Source organism: Pithys albifrons, chromosome 11 (assembly GCF_047495875.1).
Source record: "Pithys albifrons albifrons isolate INPA30051 chromosome 11, PitAlb_v1, whole genome shotgun sequence".
In the NCBI taxonomy this organism is placed as follows: Eukaryota; Metazoa; Chordata; class Aves; order Passeriformes; family Thamnophilidae; genus Pithys; species Pithys albifrons.
The window spans coordinates 3331636-3348743 of NC_092468.1; the positions used below are offsets into that span (position 1 = coordinate 3331636).

At 57.8% G+C, this 17108-nt stretch overlaps 2 protein-coding genes across 2 annotated transcripts; one reads left to right on the top strand and one right to left on the bottom strand.

Moving 5' to 3' along the window:
- The first annotated feature begins 511 nt into the window (after nucleotides 1–511).
- LRRC3 (leucine rich repeat containing 3) lies at nucleotides 512–3356 on the top strand. Its single transcript, XM_071566457.1, has 2 exons — nucleotides 512–633; nucleotides 1596–3356. The coding sequence occupies exon 2, from the start codon at nucleotides 1946–1948 to the stop codon at nucleotides 2846–2848; it is 903 nt and encodes a 300-aa protein (XP_071422558.1). The 5' UTR covers nucleotides 512–633; nucleotides 1596–1945; the 3' UTR covers nucleotides 2849–3356.
- A 1629-nt stretch (nucleotides 3357–4985) lies between these two features.
- On the bottom strand, nucleotides 4986–16539 carry TSPEAR (thrombospondin type laminin G domain and EAR repeats). The gene is made up of 12 exons (XM_071566497.1): nucleotides 16446–16539; nucleotides 13799–14007; nucleotides 13479–13717; nucleotides 13263–13353; nucleotides 12717–12873; nucleotides 12234–12365; nucleotides 10627–10859; nucleotides 8385–8571; nucleotides 6398–6627; nucleotides 6123–6310; nucleotides 5453–5554; nucleotides 4986–5199 (listed from the first exon to the last, which is right to left on the bottom strand). Exons 1-12 carry the CDS (start codon nucleotides 16537–16539, stop codon nucleotides 5046–5048), a joined length of 2016 nt encoding a protein of 671 aa, XP_071422598.1. The 3' UTR covers nucleotides 4986–5045.
- Nucleotides 16540–17108: the final 569 nt, after the last annotated feature.

Consider the following 17108-nt stretch of genomic DNA (forward strand, 5'->3'; position numbering starts at 1 on the left):
TTCTTACCTTACAGCAGCTGATCAAGCTTCGAACCCCGCAGCCTGGATTGCAGCCTCTGAAAAATTGCTGAAACCTCATTAGCAGCACTTAATTTCCGTACAGAGGTGCTGCACGCGGCCGCTCTCCTGCAGCCCCGTGGGGGTGCTGCCTGGCTGTCCCATCACCCTGGCTCCCGGGTCCCCCTCCCCTCGTCCCCCCGCACCGCCCCTCGCTCCCGCACCGCCTCCGCACCGCCCGGTGCCGCCGCGGCGGGACCGCCCGGCCCGGGGCTCCGCGGGAGCGGCCGCGACAACAGGTGGGGCCGAACACGACCGCGGCCGAACCGCCGCGTACCGCACCCGCACCCGCACCGGCACCGGCACCGGACCGGCACCCACACCGAACCCGAACCCACACCCGCACCGGCACCGCACCCGCACCCGCACCCGCACCCGCACTGCACGCACCTGCACTGCACGCACCCACACTGAATCCTCACCCGTATCGGCACCGGCACCTGCACTGCACCCGCACCCACACTGAATCCTCACCTGTACGGGCACCGGCCCCGCACCCGCACACACACCGAACCCTCACTCGCCCTGGCACCGCACCCCCACCCGGAGCGAAGCGGAGCCGCCCTGGACGAGCCGGTAAGGGACCCCCGGGGCACCGGGGCGGCGGGGATCGGTCGTGCTTCCTGGCGGGGTCCAGGCTCTCCCCGGTCCCCTGGCGGGGCAGAAGGGCGGGTCGGGGCATCGCCCCTGCAAACCCTCGGGGTCTGCGGAGGCTGCGACTCCTCAGAGCTCCTCTGAGCCCTTCCAGGTGGTGCGAACCGCCATCGCGTCCTTGTTCCCCCGGAGAGATGGAGCTGGCGGAGCCTCGTAGGGCCCGAGGGAATCCCGGGAAGCACAACTTCACCTCCCATGACTGAGCCCACAGTGCCCCAGCGCTGGGCAGGGCCACGGCCTAGGCCACGGGCAGCATCCCTCCACTATGAGCATCCCTCGGGTATGAGCATCCCTCGGGCATGGTACCCTGAGGATGCTCACACCTGAGGGAACCTGCTGTTACCAGGGGGATGCCATTAGCAGAAGGGTGCTGGTACCAGGAGGACAACAGTTCATTGTCCATAATGACATCACCATGGGCCATTTAATTTCCAGGTTAAAGGCTCCCCGGGTCTCTCACCCCTCCCCTCCATGGAGATTTCTTCCCCCCAGGCTGGCCAAGGCAGCAGGAAAGGTGTGAGCAGCACCAAAGGCAGAGGAAAGGTGTCCCATGTGCTTCACCTCTTGCCTTGCCTCTGGTGGCACTGGGATGTCCCTTGGGGTTCCCACATCACCCCCTTTACAGTGATAGTGGTTCCTCTCTTCACCTCCAACCCCCACAGTCAGGCTATCCAGCCTTATGCTTTGTTTACTTTAAAAAACTAACTCATGTCCAAATGCTTCTTTGGCGAAACCCTTGGAAATATGACACTTGCCAGCTCATGGAGCAGAAGGGGAGGGAAAGCTAAAGAGCTCCACATCTTGTTATTTAAAACCCCCGTGGTGATTAAGTCAGTCTGATGATCCGTGCAGTCTGACTCATCTTTTTTTTTTTAAACACTTAGGGTTGGTGAGATAGGAATTCAGTGCTGCTGTTCTCCAGTAGCAAACCATCGCATCCCCCCTGGAAACTGGCAGCAGGATGGGGCAGTGGCTCCCAGGCTGGACTTGTCTCCACACCTCCATCCTGCAGCACACCTCATCTGCCTGGATGGTCTTCACAGAGATGGGGGCAGGGGTTTCAATCTCAGCATCTCTATGTGTAATTAAACTTAGGCCAAATTAAGCTGTTCTGGAGAAAATGGTAGCCAGTGTCACTCCAGCCTCGTTTTCAGGGCTCCTGAGCCCAGCCTCCCACCCCTGTGCCAGGGCACATCACACATGAACCATACACAGTGTTCCAGGCAATAATGCCATGTCATATCCCCTCCACCCACGCTTCCCTCCAGTGATGGGAGAGGCTTTGTGGGAGCGTCGAAGGGCCGCCCTGCTGCCCAGGAGCTGCTGCCACCCCTGGGGACCTGCCAGCAGCCGTGCTGAGCTGGCCAGCTGCAAGATGACCCTCACCACCACCCCACCAGCTGCCAGCATGGCCCAGACTTTCTTCTGTCTTCTGCTCTGCATCCCCTGGGGCAGCTCCTGCCCCCACAGATGCCACTGCACAGAGCGGGCAGGGGCAAAGGCTGTGCTCTGCAGCTCCCGGCACCTGGAGGAGATCCCCAAGGACATCCCCAGGGACGCGGTGTTCCTCAAGCTGGACGCCAACAGCATCACCAGGATCCCCAGCAACGCCTTCAGGCACCTCTCCCACCTGGAGGAACTTGATCTCTCCCGGAATGCCATCGAGAAGATAGACAGGGCGGCTTTCAAAGGGGTGGCCGCGGCGCTGCGGACCCTGGACCTGTCCAGCAACCGCATCCGCAGCATCCCCAAGGAGGCCTTGCTGGCACTCAATGCCAAGCTCCGGCTGGCCAATAACCCCTGGCACTGCGAGTGCGCCCTGCAGGAGGTGATGTGGGAGGCACAGCTGGACCCCGACTCTGTGCAGGACATCACCTGCCACACGGCCCCACGGGAGGAATATGTGGGCAAGCCGTTGCTCCAGGTCCTGGATTCTGGTGCCAACTTCTGCAGCGTGCGCCAGAGGACCACGGACGTGGCCATGTTCATCGCCATGTTTGGCTGGTTCACCATGGTCATCGCCTACGTGATCTGCTACATCCGGCACAACCGGGAGGACACCTGTAAGCACGTGGATTACCTGAAGTCACTGCCCAGCACCCAGGGCCATGCAGAGACCACCAGCACTGCCCTGTAGTGCAGGGTTGGGGTTCCAGCTCCCAGCTTCTTTGCTGGGACCACCACTGGTGGGCTGGCACCACCCAACTGGTGGGCTTCAAAGCTTCTTGGTGGGATTCCCCCAGTGCTTGTTCCAGTCCTGCAGACAAGGACCACTGACTGCCCCTCCCCAGCGACACTGGACCGAGCGTGAGCAAAGTAAATGGGGGAGGGATGCTGGGGACACCTCATGCAGACCTGTCCATGAAGACCTTGATCCTGGGGACAAACACTCCCAGACAGACCCTTTTTCCCTGTCAGAGCTGGGCTCACAGGGAGCACAGCCCCAGCCACATGCCAGTGGTTCGGACAGATCAAGCCTGTGGTGGGGAGAGATGGGTGTGGGGAGTTTGTGGGGCCAGGAGGTCCCTGGAGTGCAGAAGGTCACTGCAGAGGGATCACCTTATCCTGGCTCTAATGAGAGACCAGCCTTGCAGAAAGCAGGATATTGTCCCCAAGGCCCTGTGTGGCATCTCAGCAGCCTCTGCCTGCCTCCAGCAGCCAGAGCAGGACCTCCCAAACCTTTGGCTCCTCAATAAAGCCCTGCACATAGGAAGAACCCCATGATTTGTGCTCTGCTGGGATCTGGGTGACTGGGGAGGAGCGTGGTGCTTAGGGGATTTGAGCTTGTCCTATTTCAACCTATCCCAAAGCAGACCAGACTGAATTCAATGTACCAGCATGATTTCCATTAGGTGCCATCCCTTCTGCCCTCAGCCCAGCCTGGCTCAAGCAGGGACCAGCTGCCCAAATGCATCTGGTACATCTCGCCTTATCTTTCCCTCCCTCAGGGCTGAGTTAGAGTTGCTGTTGGTGGCTCAGCACAATGGAAGCAAATCAAATTCTCTCATCTCACAAGCGAAAAATGGTTCTTACTGGCAGAGCCAGCTGGAGCCTCAAGGAACAGGAGGAGGAGGGAGGGATGCAGAGGCTCTCCCAGGTCTGGACTCTGAGGCAGCTCAGGCTGACTCCCCAGTCCTTTTGGCAGGGCAGGCACCTCCTCTGGGGTCCACAGTGCCAGGGCAGGTGGCCCAGCTCTACCAGGACACCTGGGTCTGGGGAAGGCTCAGCGATGTTCTGGGACAGTCAGGTGAGGCAGAGGGTCCTAGGTGGGGGGGAACAGAGGGGCATCCTCACCCCAGCACATTGCTGTGCTCAGGGCCACCTTGTCCTCATGGACCACCTCTTGTCATGAATATGGCCCCATCTCATTTGGGGGGACTTCTTGGTGAAGAGATGCCTCTGCCATGGGCAGAGTAGTTCGGGTACCCACATGGGATGAAGGCTGGGTGCACACAGTTTATTAGAGCTGGTTAAGCAAAAGAGTCCCCCAGCCAAGGCAAGAGAAAGAATAGAGGCCACAGTTTCACCTGGCACAGTTTTGGGTCTTTCCCATGCCCATGGTAGCTGGATTGGTCCAAATGCACAGCAGGTTCTCTTGCGAGTCACTAACCCCGCGTAAAGGGGTGCAAGGACCAGTACTGGTCCCTGTACACACCCATGGGCTTGTACAGCACACATGTCACATGTTGAGGACTACCCACAACAGAGCAGGAGGGTGGGAAGGCACCTGTGGCAGTGCAATGGGATGGTGATGCCACCAAAGGTGACACCAACAGTGGCTGCAATGTCAAGACAGATGGTCTTCAGTGGCATCGCAGCATCAGGCACTGGGCAGCCAGAGCCAAGCCTGCATCCACCTTCTTCTGCAGTTTCTCACGTGTTTACTCCCCTCCACCACACACCCACCCTGGCAGCTCATGCTCTGCTCAGTCTCTTCTTTCCCTCTCTTTGTGCAACCTCTGGCCACAGCCACTGGCAGCTCTGGATCCTTCCTGTCTTGAGATTGCCAAGTGTCAGGTCCCAGCAAGCCCTTGGAAGCACCTGGGTGCTGGGCACCTTGTGTAGGACATGGCTGGGGAGCATGGTAAGAGAGCTTTCCCAGGAGAAATAGCATCAAAGCAGGGTCTCAGCCCCTTCACCAGCCCCCAGATAAGGCTGCAGGGAGCCCTGGACCATCCTCCTCCTCCTCCTTCTCCTCCTCCCCTTCCTGCAGAGTGCACAGCCAGCCACTGCCCTGGCTGAGCTGCAGCCATTCCCAGGCTCTCTGGTCCATCTTCACCTGGATTCCCAGCTCACCCCAGTCCTGGCAATGAGCTGAGCACGTCTCAGGCGCCTCAGGTGGTTTTCAGCTTGAGCACCTTGGAAAGTGGCTCTCTGGCACTGGAGTAGAGCAGGTAGGAGCCATCAGCGGTGTGAAACACCTCCCAGTCTCGACAGCCGATGGTGGGGAGGTGGTGGGCTGCCACAAAGCCTTCATAGCCTTGCCACCTGCATGGGGAGGGCAGTTAGCTCCCAGGGCATGAGCTGGGCACCTGGGAGGGGCAGCAAAGCTGAGCCATGGGGCTGGGACATCTCCCACCCCACCCTGGTTCAGGGTCCCTCACTGGGGTTTCCCATCCCTGCCTGAAAACAGGGAGCAGTCCTATCCATCCTCCCTGGCACATGCACCAGGTTGTGCCCATGCAGGGTCACACCTGGTGGGAACAACCCCCAAGCCCCCCAGCCCTGCCCTCTGCAATACCTGTAGATAATACTGTTAACGGAGAAGGTGAAGCCATCGAAGGAGTTTGCTACCACCAGAAAAGAGTCATCTCCCACTGAGAAGAACTCCCAGTCCAGGGCACTGGGCATGAAGGAAGCAGACAGCAAGTGAGATGGCCCCTGTGTGACCAGCCAAAGAAGGGGCTGTGTGTCCATGGGCTGAGCCCACCCCACCCCAGTCTCTGCCACCCTGATGACACATAGAAAACCCTGCTCTTTCCAGGCTGCTCCTGGAAGAAGTCCACCCTCGTTCCCAAATCCAGGGCCTTCTCCCAGCTCCCACTGGGATTTGGTGCCAAGGAGCTGTCACCCACCACCCTCCCCAGCAGTCCTGGTCCCTGGCAGTGTGAAAGCCTGTAGGAACCCTCCTGGAGACAAGCAAGTGCAGTTTTAAACTGAAAGAGGAGGGGCCCTGGCACAGGTTGGCCAGAGCAGCTGTGCCTGCCCCATCCCTGGAAGTGTCCAAAGCCAGGTTGGATGGAGCTTGGAGCAACCTGGTTGAGTGGAAGGTGTCCCTGTCCATGGCAAGGGGGTTGGAATGAGATGATCTTTAACATTCTTTCCAACTCATTCTATGTCTCTATGAGACCTCTGAGATGCTCAGGAGAAGGATTTGGACTGAGGAGCATCCTGACCCCTAACACAGGTACCTGTAGGTGAGAAGGTCTTGGAATTTAACAAACATCTGGGCAGTGATGTTCAGCTCATAGATGGAGGAGTTGATGGCGTAGAAGTTGGAGGGTGCTGGCATCCCACTGTCATAACTGTGGCTGTTGGCAACAGCCAGGAAGACTCTGTCCCCAATACGAAGAACCTCCCAGTCAGCAGCACCAAATGTCTGTGGGGAAGGAGGGCATGAGACAAGCTGGATGTGCCTGGCTTGTCTAACCCAGAGGGGGACTGGGGAGCAATGGTCAAGCCTTACCAGGATAGACTGGAAGAGCTGGAAAGAACCACTAAGCCAGATGTAGATGTGTGAGTAGATCTTAGTGGATGTGCCATTGAACGTGTTAGCTACAGCCAAGAAGGAATATGGTCCAATGGTGAAAAATTCCCAGTCGTAGGCTCCAGAGGTAGCAATGGTCTGGTTGGCTTCAAACAGCCCTGTCCTGGGGTTCCACCTGTATATCACACTGTCTATATTGTGGTTGTTCCCTGGAGAGGACAGATGGACGGGTGTGAACCATGAGGGGAAGGGATACCTGACTTGTCTGAGAAACAGGTTCAGCTATGTGAATATTTGCCAGCAGGTCACGAGGCTATTTGGTAGTGATCTGTTGCTGCCCAAGAAGTTTCTGAAGAGATTCTACAGGCTCCATCCCTTCCTAGAACCTCCATCCCTAACCAGAACCTCTATCCCTACCTAGAGCCTCCATCTACACCTAGAGCCTCCATCCCTAACCTGAACCTCCATCCCTAACCAGAACCTCCATCCCTAACCAGAGCCTCCATCTATACCTAGAGCCTCCAGCTATACCTAGAGCCTCCACCTATACCTAGAGCCTCCATCCCTAACCAGAGCCTCCATCTACACCTAGAGCCTCCATCCCTAACCAGAACCTCCATCCCTAACCAGAGCCTCCATCTATACCTAGAGCCTCCAGCTATACCTAGAGCCTCCATCCCCACCTAGAGCTTCTATCCCATGGAACACACCAGCAGCTTGTTGAGAGCATAGGGTGGCAGCTTTGTGGCAGCCCTGGTGGAGCAGGGATGGGTGGGTGCCATGTCCCCATGGAAGCAGTACCCAGAGGCACCATGCCAGTGCCCCAGGGTGCCCAGGTCCTGCTGGCTGTCCCGTGGGGTGGCTCTGTGCAGTGGGCCAGTCCCAGACATGTCCCTAAGCAGCTGGCATGGCAGGCTGGCCCCAGCACTAAGGCATGTGCTCCATCCAGCCCCTGGGCTCTGCTTGAGCATCTCAACCTCACACCTGTGTGGGACCCAGCTGGCTTTAAATTCTCATTGCAACAGAAGGGACTTAGGCACGAAAGATGCAGAGAGAATGTGTGGGAATGGCCACATGGATAAGTGGCAGCTCCTCAGGGACTGACCCTCAACCTCCCTCCAAGGGAAGCATCCCCAGCTTGGCTTAGCCATGATAGTCTTAACCCCTGCATGATGTGAATGGCTGCCAAAGGGACCACACTACCATGGGAGGAGGTCTCATCCAAACCTGCCATGCTGGGGTGCAGCAGGTGACACATGGAGGTCCAAGCCCAGCTCACAGGTGCCCAGGGAACCTGCTGCCAGCTCTGAGCTTGGTGCCAGAGGAGCAGATTCCCCTGGAGCCAGCCCTGATGTCAGGGAAGGAGCCCATTGGCCCAGAGTTTTGAACCCATCTGGGAGCACCTGGAGAGTCAGGGCTGTGCTATTGACCCATTTGTCCCTCCATGATGAGTGCATGTCCCAGCCCATGACAACTCAGGGCTGGGAGGGAAACAAGGCTGGATCATGTCTGCAGGATGCCCAGGGAGGGACCGAGGGATGTCAGCAGGCTCCCAATCAGCTTTCCTCACTTTCCTGTGTGCAAAAGGCTCAGCCTGTGATGCTACCAGGTTATGTAGCACTGGAGACAAAAAAGAAAAGCAGAGAGATTCAGCACACACACCATCCCCACTCTTGTCCTTTCTGCTGTCAGAAACCCAAAGTGTGTCAGCCACCTCCCCAAATGCTTTTCTCTCCTATAATGGAAGGGTCTGCAAGGCTCCAGCCTTCCTGAGGGACACCATGCTCCCAGCTTCATGCACATCTCCCTGGCTTTGCTCTACACTCTGCTCTGGCAGAGGATGCACAGGGAGCTGTGGGGTTTCCACAGCAACTGGAGGATGCTCTCAGCAGGCACCTGTGTTGGGGCACCTGCCATGGTTCCAGGTGTCACCCCAGGGCCTGTAGGGAATATGAGGGATGGGTACCTTCTCTGTGGTTGACCACAGCGAGGAAAGCCTCTCCCTCAATGACAAAGGCCTCCCAGTCCCTGGCGCTGTGGGTGGTGATCCGCTGGTACGTGACGAATTTTGCCTTCCTGTGGCTCCACTTGTATATTACAGAGAACTCCTGACCCCTCTCATTCTGCTCAAAATTCGCCACTGCTAGGAAGATCTGAAAAGGAACAAGCCAGGACAGCTTGACTTTCTTCTCTCAAAGAAAGACAGACAGGAATGGGCAGGGGGAGGTGGGCTGGGGGACCAGGGATGAGGTGGTAGGACAAGGTGGCCCTGGCTGGGGTCCCTGAGCAGTCCCCAGGCAGCACAGGGGGGACAGGGACCTGCAGGGGTCTTTGTGCATGGCAGGGACACAACTCTCAGCCACAGCCTCTTAGACAAGGGGATGGAGAGCTGAGTTGTGTCTGTTCGTACCTCACCAGCCTCAGGAATGGGGAGTGTGATATGGGCTGGGGAAGTGAGGGGGTCTGGGCTACCAAACCTTCCTGCAAGGAAAGGTGGCTCAGAAGAAAAATTGCAGATATGATAATGACAACAACAGCAATGACAACAATTTCCTGAGACAAAACAATTTCCAGAGCAAGAAACCCCTGTGCAAATGTCAGGGACAGCCATGCTGCAGGAGAGGTGAGCAAGTGCAAGGTGGGGAGCACATCCAAGGTCTGTCATGCTGGCTATGCCACTCCATGTCCTTCAGATAGAGTGGCAAAGCTTATGCTCCAGTTTGGGCCACAAAGAGGCACAGTGCCATAGCCCAAAAGGAGGAAACAGTGGGGGGCTCTCCTGGCCCATGCAGGACCCTGCCAGCACCAGCCCAACACTTTTTCCAGCCAAGGAGCAGCCACTCCCAAGGACAGGGCTGTGCTGGGTCCCTCTGTCCCCTCAAGGAAGGTGCATCCCCAAACTGCTCTCTGAGAGCCCTGGATGTGGGAGTCCCTTTGAGGCATCTCTTGAAATAGCTTCACTGAGAAGAGTAACACTTGGATTCAGACCCACAACTCAGGCATTTGTGGTCCCTTGGTCCCCACTGACAGGGACCACCAGAGTGCCCACACTGCCCATAGGGCTCTTCACCCCATCCCAGCAGAGCACCAGCAAGTCCCAGTGCAGTAAACTGGTGTTGACACTCACAGAGGTGCATCCCACCTGCAACAGGTGTGGGGAACCTGAGCTACTGTAGACACCTGTACTGCTGCTGGTAAAACACTCTCTGGCCATCATCTTCATGCAGAATTGTGTTGAGCATTGGGTTTAGCTGCTGGTGAGAACCACCTTGAGACTCCTCAGTGTTCCTGTCTGCTGCCTGTGAGGGTGCAGCTGGAGTGATGGAGAGCAGTGTTGGGAATGTCAGGCATGTTCCCAGCCCACAGCTAGCACTTCCAGGGTTTGACTGAGTTTCCTGCAGGGCCCCACCATCAGGGATGGTCCAAACCCCCAGGTTGCCCATCAGGGATGTCCTCATTATCATGTTCCCTCACAACGAACAGGGGACATGGCATGTTTGTATCCAATCAGCACAGCTGTTGGTGTCACTAAGCCTGGAGGCAGGAATTTTGCCATCCCTCTGTTCTCTGGGGCATCTGGTTGGCAATGGAGGAGCCCTGCAGCCAGCCTGGTGACACAGCTAGAATGTGTCCTGCCAGGGGGGAATGATCCCAGCTTCCCAGGAGCCCTGCACAGAGCTGACTCTTAGCTCATGGCTTGCCCTGGGCTCCTCCGAAGGAATAAGCAGTTTCCCAGGGAAAGGAACCAGGCAGATACTCAAGTCTCGTGGCAGACTGGCCAGGAGAGCAGAGGTGACTCCAAAGTCCCAGAATGATTTAAAAGCATGAATGCTTAATAATGCAGGAAGCTGGACTCAGTGGGTCTCACGAGGGAGCTGCAGGCTCTGATGGCTCTCTAAGACCACAGGTAGATCTGAGACACAGTTACATACTCTCCCAGCATCGGGTGCTGAAAAAGTCCTGGGTGGATATAGCTGAGCCTCAGTAAAACAGTGAAACACAGCAGGCAGCCCACAAATGAGCCAGCAGTCCCTGGACAGACCCTGGTGGGATGAATATGTGCATCAGCATGACTCCATCAAAGAGAGGAGAGAGAGAGAGATTCACCACCTAAACTATACCCAGGACTCAGTGCTTCAGAGAAGCCAGTGTTGGGCAAGTGCAATTTAATACACTGAAACATGGAGGCACCTTCCAGGCAGACTCACCTTCTTCCCAATGGTGAAATATTTCCAGGACTGAGCTTGGTAGGTGGGGATGTTCTGGTAGGGCACAAACTTCCCATCAGTCCACTTGTAGATGGCCGACCCCGGGGGGCTGACCCGGTTGGCTGTGGCTGCAAACAGTCCCACCTTTGGGATGGTGAACACCTCAATGCCCATCGTCTCCGAGTTGGTCACCAGGTTCTGGTATTCCTCCACATAGTCCAGCCTGTGCTTGACTGGGAGACAACAAAAAAGAGAGGTGAGGCTAAAACCAAATGATTTTGGCTGGAGAGGGGCCCTGTGTGGCACAGAGCCAGCTCAGTGGCCCTTGCTGCTGTGTGGAGCTTTATGGGGTCCTGGTATCACTGGGGGTGAAGGGCCAAACCAAGAGGGTGGGAAAGGGCCTGACTCCACCTTGATGGGCAGCACATCCCCATCCATCCCTGCCTGTTTTCCACTGGAGGGCAGGGCTGTCTCCTCTGGAGCTTAGAAGAACACCATGCTATGGATTTTGACCACTTTGATATATTTATCCTCAAGAAAGCAAGAAGGAGAGCAGAGGAAGGGACCTACAGTGCACTGAGACCAGCCAGGTTAGCCCACACCCACCTGCAGCAACCCTGCCCCACTTGTTGGCTCTGGCTGGAGTCAGCATGAGCTCTGGGAGAGGTTAGAGAAGACTTAGATGGAATTACTGCCAGAAACTGAAGCAGAAACCTTGAGAGTGGCCCCAATGGCAGATGACTGGGCACTAGAAGGGACAAACGGCAGAATGGCCAGTGCTGGTGGCACCAAGGGGCACAGGTCAGTAAGATCCCAGCATGAAGTCACCTTAGGGAAACAAGGACATGGTGCCAACCCTGATGACTTCCAGAGGCAGGGAAGGATAGGGAATCTAGCCACTGCCAGCTCCTGTGGGGAGCAAATGGCTCATCCAAACCCACCCAGTGGGTATCAGCAGAAGAAAAATGCTGGAAGAGGAGACAAGGGAAGGAGGGTTTGGGTGGGGGCATATCCCATCTTCCCTGTGCTCTCCAGGGATCGTGGGCAGCCAGTGAGTGAAATCCATGTAATTATCTAATACCATCCATCCACCCAGGCTCTGGTTGCTTTTTTCACCTTGGTGCTCCTGTTGTTTTCCTCAGTGTCCCAACAGAGCTGGGATGATATGGGAACCTGCTTCTGCTTCCTTCTCAATGCCCCTCCGGTATTTCTGGCAGCTTATGAGTCTCTGCTGCTTCTTGTCTGCCCCACAAGTGTTTCAGCACCAGGAGCACCAGCACCCTCGGGAACCCACAGCACAGAGCACCCCAGCACCCTGACCATGGCTCTACATGGGGTGAGCTGTCCTGCTCAGACAGATCAGGAGTTCATCCTGCCCAGAGAAGCCCCAGGAGGGATAGATGAGAAGAAGGTGGATGGACCACAGAGACACTTGAATCCAGAGGTGCTCTGGAAGTGTTGGTGTGGACACTGAGAGCAAAGCAAAGTGTGGCCAAGGAGGTGAGATGCAGGGGGGCAACCCAGCCCCCTCCCATCCCAAAGTGCTCTCAAGGGCAAATGTCAGCTCCTGCTCTGCTGCAGGAGTCTGTCTCCCTCCCCAGCAGTACCTTCCAGCATGGAGACCCAGGTGCTGCCGTTGCAGAGGTACAGCCCTCGGCGGGAGGCGTTGAACCAGAACTGCGCCTTTTCCTGCTTGGTGCAGCGCGGACGGGACCCCAGAGTCACCTTCGTGTCAGTCTCTGGCCATGAGAGGAGGGAGGCAGGAGCCTCTTAGCACACACAGTGCAGGAGCAGAGAGGCAGAAGGGTTGGATGTCCTGGTCTCACACTGATGATGGGCACCAGGGAATGGGGGAAATGGCATCCCAGCACCCATCTGGGAAGACACAGACTGGGAAAAACCTGTGTGGGACCACTGACACAAGCCCAGCATTGCCAAGGGATCTGGGCAGAGCCACCCCGTCTTTCCAGAGGAGTTTTGGACAGGGATCCCACCCCTGCACCACCCTCTTCCCCCCTGCTCCTGCTCCATGCTCTGTCCCCTCCTCACAGAGGCAGAGGCGGCCGACAGAGGCACTGGGGGGGACTGACCGTAGGGGTATTTGAGCACCCCGTTGCTCGCTGGCTTTGCGGGGACATCCTGAAGGATAGTGGGGACAGAGAGCGTTGCTACTTTGAAGTTCATGGTGGTGCATATCTGAGGGGTGGCATCAGCTCCTGGCAGCAGGACAAGCTGTCTCAGCAAGCCCTGGGAAAGTGGGAGCAGCAGGATGGAGAGCAAGTCCAGCAAGACCACGGAATGGGAACTGCAGGTGATTCATCCCTTGGAGTTCCTGCCTGACTCCTGCTCGTTGCCCTCCCTCCTAGGATGTGGAAGTTTCCATAGGATTCATGCACATTTATCAAATCCCAGATGCCCAGTTCAGGCAATGTAACAGCTGCTGTGAGGGGAGCGTTGGCATGGGACTCAGAGCTGCAGCTGCTTTCACTGCCTCCAGATGGGAAGGACCCACAGCTGCCTCTGCTTCCTGTGCTGTGGCCCAAGCCCTGCCAGCGTAGGGGGCTGAGAGGGGGCCGTGGGTCACCCCACAGCCAGCCACGAGCACCCTCGGGCACCCCACACCATGGGGCACCTACCGTGAACACGCCTTTCCTCCTCTGCCTGTTGCCCAGGTAGAAGTTGGCTCTCCTCACAGACAGCGACGCTGGAAACGGTGTCTCCACCACCCTGGGGACGGGCAGAGAAGAGACAGGGACAATTTCACGGCATCTACTGGCGGCCGGAGGAGGTGCTAGTGGAGGAACATCGCTCTGCCCACCCTCCTGAGCCCCGCACCGCTTCCTCCAACCTACACATCCTTGGGGCTGCTGCAGTCCACCGTCAGGGAGAAGGACTGGCCAGAGACCGCCAGGACGAGCGTGTGCCACCGGCTGTCGGCGAGGGACACGTTGGGGAAGGTGACGCGGCTCTGCCAGCCGCCCGCGCGCTCCTGGCTCCAGAAGAGGAAATGGAGCTTGTCGGGGGTGTAGCGCAGCCCCACCAGCACGCCGGGGCTCTCCTCCGCCATCAGCGTGAAGATGTACTCGTTGCTCTGCGGGACGGCACGGGCTCGCATCACACCTGACGGGGCGGGGCGGGCAGTGCCCGCGCCGTGCCCGCCGCCCGCGCTCACCTTGGCCGGGATGCCGAGCACCCTCAGCGTGACGATGATGGAGAACTCCTCGGGGAAGCGGTCGCAGTGGATGAAGAGCCGGGAGGCGGGGAAGGCGAGGGCGCGGGGCCGCGAGGCGGAGAGCTGGAGCCCCCGCAGCCCCCGCGCCTGGAACACGCGCACGCCGCGGGCCGGCGCCACCTCCGACAGCACGTCCAGCGGCCGCAGGTCTGTGCCGAGAGACAGCCGAGCACGTCACAGCGGTGGAAACCATCCCACCCTGTCCCACTGTGGGTCGGGGTCACCACAGCACTGGCCAGGGTGCTCCGTGGCAGCAGGATGGCTCACCGTGCCCCAGTAGCCTGGTGGCCCTTGACTGAGGACTGCCCCAAGCCCCTGCTTTGGGGCCAGAGGGAACACTGGCCCTCCAGACACCAGTGGTGGCATCTCCATCCCCACAGCAGGAACACCAGGTGTGCAGAATCCCATGAATCCAGCTCGGAATGCTGTCACCAGAGCGGAGACCTGCCGGCCAGGCAGTCCCAGGCTGCCATCAGCTTCCTCGGGATATACCAGCTCCAGCAAGCACAGCCAGAGCCAGGAGAGCAGGCAGGGATCCAGCACTGTGGAATCACTCATGGGACAGCCACCCATCCCCATCCTTGTCCTCAGGGTGGTGGGCACAGCTCTACCCCTCCAGTCCCAGTTCAGGCTCTCCCAACCTAGCCCTAATTGCACACATGCACACCTACTCCCTCAGCAGGCACCAAAACCACTCATTTTAAATAATTAATCTCTTCCCAGAAAAGAAAACAATGTGCCCAGCCCCAGGGCATCACCCCGGTGAGAACACACCATGGGTTAGCACCACAAAGTGCTGCCCCAAAGAGCAGTGCCAAGGTGACCATCTGTCTGATGCCTCAGCAAACCCCACGCTGGCAGCAGCAGGAAGGGCTGTAGCTGCTGTGGGGGTTTCTCTGACCTTCCTGGCCTTGCCACCCTCCTGGTTTTATTTTTTAATGCTTACCGGGCAGACCTGCAGCATCTGCAAAGAAGGGTAATGATGCCCAGGGGATGAAGCAGCACTTGGCTACACTAAAACATCCCTGATTCTGTCCAAATCCCACTGAGACCCAGCTTTTAGCTCCAATTTGTACTAATGAATCCGGGCTGCTGGGGCACAGCAGGAGAGCTGGGAGGGAGGGAGGGAACTGGGACCAAGGCTGGGCCATGTGTCTGAATCCAAAACAGCTGGAGAAGTGAAGCGCTTCCTCTGGGCACCCCTGGCCAGCCCAATTCCAGGTGGGCAGAGCAAGGAAGAATCTGCTCATATGGCTCCATCCAGCCCAGAGCAGGGAGATCAGTGAGCTCTTTCCCGTCCTGGCAGCTCTGTGTGCACTCTGCTCACCTCACCACTCATTTTTCCTAAAGCAAAGCCTCAGTGTGGGAGGTTTAACTTGAACAGCTTATTTCAGAAATGCGCCACTCAGGGAATGGCCAGTTTCCATTTTTTCCCAGCAAAAAGTACAAGCTGAACTCAGGCTTGGGTTTGCAGAGGGGTTTAGGAGCCCCCAACTGCCCCTGGGATGGTGGGGATGAGCCAGGGGACAGCTTGGTTGGGGCTGGAGGTTGTGGGTCAGGAAGGGACCAAGTCCTAAAACCAACCCCAAATCTCTAAACCCAAAGATGTGCGTCCCAGTCTGCCTCCCACATCTGCCACTGCTAAGGCTGGAGGAGCAGCTGGGGTGCTCCAGCCCTGCCTGGGCAGTGCATGTGGTGCCAGGAGACCTCACGCTGAGGTCCCCCATAAAATCTTGGGGCCCTGACACCCCCAGGATCCCAACAGCCAAGTTTGATTGGGGACGTTCCTAGAGACACCTGGGTAGAAGCTCTCTGATCTCTCCCAGTTGTCCTTCTCACATCATCTGTGCTGTAATAAAATGCAAAAACAGGCACCATCAAAATGGGACAAGTCCCAAGTACACAGAGCAGACCTAAAAAACTGGGCTCAGGTTTCACTGCCCACACAGCTCAGGGATGGGGATGGGACAGCAGAGCCAGGGCACAGGGTTCCTCTTCAGCTCAGGCTTCTCTCAGAAATACCATTGGAGCTGCCACCTCCTTGGCTGGGGCAGAGGGATAGAGATGTTCACTCCCAGAGGGCGTAGGTTGTGTCTGTCAGAGCGCAGGAGAGTCTGGGACAGGAGGGACTTTCCAAGGGGACTTCATGGCTCTCTTCTGCTCCTTCCAGCCCTTCCCCACTCATGTTTGTCTGCAGGGCCAGCAGACCTTGGGACAATGTTTGTGCCACAGGGACAGGTGCACAGTTCTCTCCACGGCTCTGAGAGGGTTGCCATGGTGGGGCTGCAAGTGCTGCAGGAATGGCCCCACTACCTGGGTTGCTGCCAGGGTGCTGGCAGCTGCAGTACCTGAGGCATAACTGGCACCCGGGCACTGAAATACTGGGGCTGGGCTGCCAGCAAGAGGCTGACCCACCTGGGGCATGCCCCCAGCACAAAGCACATCTTCTGGGGTCTCCCCTGGAAGTGTGGGGAACATCCCATCCATGGGAGCACACAGGTCCTGGCACGTTTCTGAGCAGGGCTAATACTTGCCTTGACACCCCCCTCCTGGTGCAACCCACCCACCCCTCACCCTTCCCTCCTACCTGTGCAGTGCTGCCACGTCCTGCCTCCTCGGAGGAAGCCCCCGCCGCTGGCCCAGCGGAGGAGGATGACCCAGAGCAGCAGTGGAGCTGACATCAGGGGGCTGATCCCAGCGGGTCCATCCACTGGGAACCCCCTGCTTTCCACTCCTCCCTGCCCTGGCAGGCGCTGCTCAGCTCAGCTCCCCGGGGGCTCTGTGGTGGGACACCCCCGGAGCACCCCAATACGGATCCGTCCTCCTCGGGGATATGTCACCCCAGGCTCCTAAACCTCAGCTCTGCCATTGCTTTTGGACATCCCCCCTGGTGGGGTCCCTTGGGGCGCCACCGAGGCAGTGCCGGCTGCAGCCTCTGCACAGACATTTAAATGAGAGGTCGGTGGTGGGAGAGGAGGAGCCCCAGCTCCTCCGAGGGCTTTTATCTTTTGCCCAACCCTCTGGAAGGCGGCTTTTGGGGAGGGATTTTTTAATCATTATTTTTTTTCCTTTGCTTCCTTTCATTTTTGGTGATTCATTCTTCTGGGCTCACATGGGAGAAGGTGGGAGATTTACCCCTGCCTGGAGACACCAAGTTGGGAACCTCCTGCCCCTAAATGCCTTGGTTTTCTGGCAGCACAATCCCAGCCTATGCTGGATAAAGACCTTCTGTCCCCTCTGGACTGCTACA